This window comes from Perissodus microlepis, chromosome 3 (assembly GCF_051167445.1).
Source record: "Perissodus microlepis isolate ML-2025 ecotype Zambia chromosome 3, ASM5116744v1, whole genome shotgun sequence".
Lineage (NCBI taxonomy): Eukaryota > Metazoa > Chordata > Actinopteri > Cichliformes > Cichlidae > Perissodus > Perissodus microlepis.
Window position 1 is genome coordinate 10,525,976 of NC_140463.1, and position 7,424 is coordinate 10,533,399.

Consider the following 7,424-nt stretch of genomic DNA (forward strand, 5'->3'; position numbering starts at 1 on the left):
TGTGCCTTAGCTTAGTTCACCTAGTTAATTTCTAGGTTGCTGTTTAGTCTTGTTGTCTCCCCCTGTACTAAGTCTCCCTGGTTCATGCGTCATGTCTGCGTGGTTATGTGTAGTTCATGTCATGTCTAATATCCATGTTTCCTGTTTTACTCTGAAAGTCTGTATTCAATGTCAGTGTATTTAGTTTCACCTCTCCTGTCGTTAGGTTCATGTGTGTCAGCTGTGCTCCCATGTGTGGCCACTTCCCCTGTTTCCTCATGTGTATTTAGTCTCTGTGTTTCATGTAGTCTGTGTCGCGTCGTCTGTGTTCCCACCCTCCATGTTGTCACAGCCAGTCTTAGTATTCATAGTTATGGTTTCCTGTGTCTTCATAGTTTTTCCTAGTTTTACTTTCCCAGTTTAGTCATAGTTTAGTTTGTCACTGCGTTTCTGCCTTGTCTGCACTCCTTGTCACCAGCCACAATAAAGGCTCGCTTCCAGTTAAGTTTACTCCAGTCTACTCTCGTGTGTTCGCACCTGGGTCCACCACACACACCACCGCACGGTCTGCCTCCTCAGATCGTGATAGATCCCTCTGATCATTACTGCTCGTGAGTATTAAAGTATAGTGTACATAATGTGTGTGTGTGTGTGTGTGTGTGTATAAAAATAACAGTTCAATATAATAAATGGAAATTTAACAATCAAAGTCAAGATCTGATGTTTTAATATAATTTTAACTTTTTAATTTGAACTTTTATTCCAGAAAAATCAGGCAGCAGTGGGGCAGAGGATAAGCCACAAGGTGGGTCAACATTTTAAAAACTCACAGCAAAATTAATCACAGTTCTGTGATGTTGAACGGAACAGCAACACGTCAATGTACTACAACGTCTGTAGTACAAATGTTGTGTTATTTCAAAATTATTATTTGTAATGTAAATTGAAATCTAAAATTTTATATTAAATATGGCAAAATATTTAATTAAATATATACATTTTAAAAGTGTGTCCATAGAATAAAAAAAGAAAGAACACCATGCAAATACAAAATGTTTTCACAGATACATAAACATACAAGTGTAATTTGCTTGTCTTTAGAAGACCATGTTGTTGACAAGAGAACCCTGTGTCATTGGCGCAAACATCGGATTTGTGTTAGATTTGTTGATACACCATACTGGATATTTCCCTCAGTATACATGTCTTATAGTTTCAGTTAATATTGTTGTGTGTGTGTGTGTGTGTGTGTGTGTGTGTGTGTGTGTGTGTGTGTACAGGAAAGAGGTGGACGAATGATATATATACGGTCACCACTGATACCGATTTTGTCTGGGTCTGAAAAAGATGATCCCTGGTCTTCCATGAAAAGCATGGGCCATCAGACAGAGAAGCAAATCATTTCATCCAACCCCCTGAACTATCAGTTTCCCCTTTTACATCTTTACTTATCTTCTTTCGCTGTACTGCTACATAACAAATTTGGCAACAAGTGACACAAACTGGAGTGGACTGGACCGTGTCTTCTAATAGCAATAGCTCTTCATTTCTGTTCTTATTATCTTCATCATTAAACTCTTAAGCATTAAATCAAATTGGTCTCTGTGTCTTTGTCACGTGTCACTTTTTTATTGGTCTAAACCCAAACACCAAATACTTTTTTCATCTCTCTTTATTTTTAAATACCTAAATAGAAAATAGCAAGTCAGACCTGCTAATATCTGACTGAGCTCAAAGCATTTAGTAAAGAAGATCCTAAACAATATCCAGAATAAAGTATTAATATTAAGTTGGTCTCATGTAGGGATGGGTATCGTTTAGGTTTTATCCGATACCGGTGCCAAACCGGTACTTTCGGTATACTTCCGGTACTCAAACAAGAAGACAGCCGCATGCAACTACGACGGTGTTTGCTAGTTCACCTTACATGCATTAATGTAATAACGTGGTTAGCCTACTCAACATAAATTACACACGAACAACATTAAGCTACTCACGCAGAGAAGAACGGCTGGACCCGCCTACTATCCTTGGAAACGTAAAATGATTGGCTAGAATCTAAAGTGTATCACAGCTCAGGAAAAAAAAGCACCGAAATGTGCGCTGCTTTTCGGTCTGGTTACTACCGTTTATGTGCCATCATGGCACCGGATACCGGTACCCATCCCTAGTCTCATGATAATTTATAGAATTGATCTTAGCTACTGTTTGATATGTGAGTAAACAAAGGAGATGGTAAAAGGAAAAGGACTCATAAAATACTTTTTCAAAAGGACACATTTTATTTTTGTCTTCATTGATACAAATACATTGTTGTCATATGTGCTTGACTCATTTTTATTGTACAGTGCAATGATTTAATTAAACTAAATAGGATATGGATCCTCTTTTCTTCTTATTACTTTTTCCATACAGGACTTATTACAGTTTATTTTGATTGAGTAGACACAGCTTAAAAACTATATGATGCCATGTTTTGGCTTTTCTCCTGTCCTTTGTAGTCCCTCGTGTTGGAATTTATTTATTATGTTCAAGGCTATATACCTCATAATTAGCATCACCCATTTGTTTTATCCTTCACTGCACACAGTGTTTTGTAGAGAAGTTTTGAAAGTAGTCTGAACACTCTGATACTAACAGGCACAAACAGAAGCCCGTTCTCTGAGGAATTTGAGGGGGATGGTCTGCCTGGGCTGGTGATGGTACCAGAAGGTAGAAAACTTTAAGCCTGACATTGCTAGAATAAACAGGACCATACATTTCTGGGGTTAGAGAAGCTTTCTTTCCTTTTCCTTTCCCCCTCTCTTTCTCTTCATGCAGGCCTGATTGGAGGGCAAGAGGTGGTTGCCATGGTAATGGGAGTGTTGCCAAGGTCATCTCTAAACATGTGTTGGATTTCAGCCAAATAAGGAGAACTGTGGTTTTTCTCCCAACTTTTGACCAATCACCTTAGTATCCTGTTTATCACACATAATAAAAAGCATTTACTGCTGATGATGTCTCTGAGCCAGAGAGAAAGAGGTCCATGGAGTTGTGTAAAATAATCTGAAATTCTAACCGTTTGATAATAAATTGTGAAAACTTTTCATTCAAGCATATTTGTCTTCTCTCATAAAAACAAAACAAAACTAGTTACTAATGCAACTAGCTGGGGAACAAAGTACAACTATATAAAATGAGGGCGATCATGACCTGATCAAATCCGCTGCCTTCAGGGTGTGGGCCACCGAGACACAGTCAGAGACACAGTCAGAGACACAGCCCTGATCAGCAGTGATTACCCTAAATATGAAGTCTTAGTCAGTTTGAAAGAGATATTTATGTGCACACTTGTTTGATTGCCATACTATTCTGCACCCTCCTTTTGACTATTTACTATTTTAGCTGCTCTGCTCTATGTTGGTACAGGGCATTGAAGATGATAACAGTGGGTGGATTATATTCTTAAACTTAGTTACAGCGCTTTCAGAAAGACATCTACTTTGATAAAGTCTACTCTCCACTGCTGTGTAATCAATTATTGTAAATGTAAATGTTATCAGGAAATGATCAGACAGGAGAGGGTTTTCAGGAAACACTGTTAAATGTTCAGTTTCTATGCCATATGTTAAAACAAGATCTAGAGTGTGATTAAAGTGGTGGGTGGGTTCTTTTACATTTTGAGAGAAGCCAATTGAGTCTAATAACAGATTAAATGCCATGTTGAGGCTGTCATTTTTAGCATCTACATGGATGTTAAAATCACCCACAATAATTATTTTATCTGAGCTGAGAACTAAATCAGATAAAAAGTCTGAGAAATCAGAGAGAAACTCTGTGTAAGGCCCAGGTGGACGATAGATGGTAACAAGTAAGACTGGTTTCTGAGTTTCACAGCTGGGGTGGACAAGGTTAAGCATCAGGCTTTCAAATGAATGAAAAGTCTGTCTTGGTCTTTCGTTAATTAATAGGCTGGTGTGAAAAATTGCTGCCCCACCGCCCCCTCGGCCTGTGCTTCGAGATTTCTGGTAGTTAGAATGACTCGGGGGTAGGGCTGTGCGATATGACCAAAATCTCATATCCCGATATAAGACATCTATCGTCCCGATAACAATATAAATCACAAAATTTAACATTTTCTGTAAATTCTGTGAATCTCGGGCAGCTCGACTTGCGGGAAGTGTTTCCAGCTCGGCGTCGCGTACCTGGAGTCGAGTGTTTTAACTGATGCATGAAACTATACATTTTTAGACATAAATTGTAACGGCCGCCGTTTTCTTTGTGAGTATTAATTACACGGCGTGCTGCGGGGAAAAGCCTGTTCTAACATTTGAGTCTAAGGTTTATTTTTTAGCACCTGGCAGCTTTTTTTTGCTTCTCATCCATAAACAATCTGCATACTCTTTCACGTAATTCAGTTTATTTTGAAAAGTCTCAACAGGATCTTGAGCTTTATTATGAAAGGCTTATGTGGAAAATAAACAAGCGGACACGTGATGGTTTTACCGTCGTTGTTGCTAACGACAACACATAAATACAGTCGCCTCTCCGTCCGTAGTGTGGTTATATTAAATATAAGAGAAAGAGAGAACTTTAAGAAATTAATATAGTCACTGCAGTGACCATCAAAACAATGAAAAAATATTGCAGTTTATTTTGTGACACCACGAAACAAACAATAGTGTAAAATGAAACGATAGAGGTTTTTATATCGTCATCCGATATATATCGTTATATCGAACAGCCCTACTCAGGGGCGTTGATTCATTTAAACTAACATAATCATCCTGCTGCAACCAGGTTTCTGTAAGGCAGAGTAAATCGATTTGTTGATCAATTATTAAGTCATGTACTAACAGAGACTTGGAGCAGAGAGTGGGAAGTGGGATGGATGCCTTCTCTCCTAACAAGACCAGGTTTCCTCCAGAAGGTTTGCCAATTATCTATGAAGCCCACATCGTTTCTGGGACACCACTCAGACAGCCAGCAATTTAAGGAGAACATGCGGCTAAACATGTCACTCCTGGTCTGATTGGGGAGGGGACCAGAGAAAACTACAGAGTCCGACATTGTTTTAGCAAAGTTACACACCGATTCAATATTGATTTTAGTGACCTCCGATTGGCGTAACCGGGTGTCATTACTGCCGACCTGAATTATGATTTTACTGAATTTACGTTTACCCTTAGCCAGCAGTTTTAAATTTCCTTCAATGTCGCCTGCTCTGGCCCCTGGAAGACAATTGACTATGGTTGCCGGTGGCTCTAGCTTCACATGTCTGAGAACAGAATCACCAATTACCAGAGTTTGACCCCCGACGGGTGTGTCACCGAGTGGGGAAAAACGGTTAGACACATGAACGGGTTGGTGGTGTACCTGGGGCTTCTGTTTAAGACTATGCTTCCTCCTCACCGTGACCCAGCCGCCCTCTTTCCCCAGCTGCTTGGGGTCTGCCGGGGAACAGCTAGCGGGGCCTACGCTATCTTCGGCTGCACCAGCTACAGGGGCCTGGCTAGCTACGGGTGAATGAAGGGTGCGAAGCCGAGTCTCCAATTCAGTAATCCTGGCCTCCAGAGCTGCAAATATGCTACATTTGTTACAGGTATCATTACTGCTAAAGGAGGCCGAGGAGTAACTAAACATCTGACACAATGAGCAGGAAAGTGCAGGAGGGACAGGTGAAGTAGCCATGGTGCTAGTGAGTCGGCTATGAGCTAAGCTAAGCTAGTGAAACAATGCAGAGACAGTGAGTGAATACTTTGGCTATAAATTAAGTAGTGAGTACACAGAAAGTGTGCTTCGGATGAAGCACGTGAAAATTATACTATGAAAAAACAATGTATTTTAAAGTTTTTAATTAAATTGCTAAGCAGATAAGCTACTCAGAAACACCAGAAACACAGCGCCACCAAGAGTCAGGAAGGAATTAGTTTCATCCATATCCATTTTTTTTTCTTTTTTTTCTTTGTTATTTTGTGAAGCACTGAGACCTCAGGGTTGCTGAACTGTGGTTGCTAAATCATGGATCCAAAAACATAACCATTGCTGACAATGATGCACATCACATTAGATAGTGAAGATCCTTTTATTTATTTAGAGCAGCTGACCTCAGACCTGTGCTTGCTTCCCACTCACATTTGACTGTCAGTTTAGAAACCGACGCTGTATTGGACTGATTGCTACACTGACTGTACAGAGCCAGCAGCTGAACGTGAGCTCTTCTTCCTCCGCAGCAGATCAGCTGTCAGAGCTCCTCTTCTGGAAATGTGGCTCTTCTCCTGCTTTTTCCTCTCTGGCCTCTTTTTTACAAGGTGATTTAGTATAAAACACAGATAAATATGTGAACTAGAAAAATTGAACAGAAACCGAAATGATTAAACGAAACAGTGGATAATCTTTTTTTTTTTTTCATTTTAACCCTCACAGTTCATCTGACTGTGAGTCCCAGCAGGTCTTAGTTCTTCAAAGAAAAGATGGTCCAACTTTTCCTGTAAGATCAGCATGACATCCCATGGGACAGTGGAGTTTACTGGTGTGAGTCCAGAGAGGGTCCCATCAGTAACATGGTTAACCTGACAGTCACTGGTAAGCTGAGTGTGTGGAGTTAGTGTTGATGAAGCTGTGTGTAAATGGATGAAATGCTGTAGTTTGTCTCTGTGTTGAGGTGGATCAGTGATCCTGCAGAGTCCTGTCCTCCCTGTGATGGAGGGAGATGACGTCACTCTGCTCTGTAAAACAAAGACCACTCCCTCCAACCTCCCAGCTGCTTTCTATAAAGATGGCTCCCTCATCAGGAAGCAGCCTACAGGTCACATGACCATCCAGCATGTTTCCAGGTCTGATGAAGGCCTCTACAAGTGTGACATCAGTGGTCATGGAGAGTCTCCATCCAGCTGGATCACTGTCACAGGTGACACACTCACCTGTCTGTGTTTCTGCAGGTTTCAACATTCACAATGTGACGACAACTTCATGACTGTGTTTGCTTTATTTTAGACAAACACACCACCACACCTCCACCTACATCCACCTCTAACCCTGCATCTACCCCTGATCCAGCTGCAGTGAGAACATAAGACATCTGAGAAAACAGACCCAGAGGTACAGCTGATTTTCATTTAGTAAAAAGAAGATAAATCTGTTTCCTAAAAGGTTGAACTGTTCCTTTAAATTGATCAGGAAGAGTATCAGCAACATGAGCAGGGGGCCTAGTCTGCTGTGTTTGGATGGGCAGCTAAAAATAAAAGTGGGGACATTCTATAAAACACAGAACCTCACAGTCCATTGTTCATTCAGTGGTGCTATTTTCAGTCATCATGCAAATGTACTGGGCAACCTGCAGTCAGCTGAGACTGAAGAAGTCACTTGGATGAGTGACGAAACATTTCTCCCATTGAAAACGCTACGTCCAGATGAATAGAATCAACTTTTTGGGACTTCCTGTTGGGTTTCTTTCACATTAAAAG

The 7,424-nt window shown here is 40.6% G+C and overlaps 2 protein-coding genes across 2 annotated transcripts; one reads left to right on the top strand and one right to left on the bottom strand.

The window, feature by feature from the left end:
- Positions 1-4,803: 4,803 nt before the first annotated feature.
- Positions 4,804-5,655, bottom strand: LOC146389846 (uncharacterized). The gene has a single exon (XM_084919812.1). The coding sequence runs from the start codon at positions 5,647-5,649 to the stop codon at positions 4,804-4,806; it is 846 nt and encodes a 281-aa protein (XP_084775938.1). The 5' UTR covers positions 5,650-5,655.
- Positions 5,656-6,471: 816 nt separating this feature from the next.
- LOC146389847 (B-cell receptor CD22-like) lies at positions 6,472-7,034 on the top strand. Its single transcript, XM_084919824.1, has 3 exons — positions 6,472-6,543; positions 6,623-6,868; positions 6,955-7,034. The coding sequence occupies exons 1-3, from the start codon at positions 6,522-6,524 to the stop codon at positions 7,032-7,034; spliced, it is 348 nt and encodes a 115-aa protein (XP_084775950.1). The 5' UTR covers positions 6,472-6,521.
- Positions 7,035-7,424: the final 390 nt, after the last annotated feature.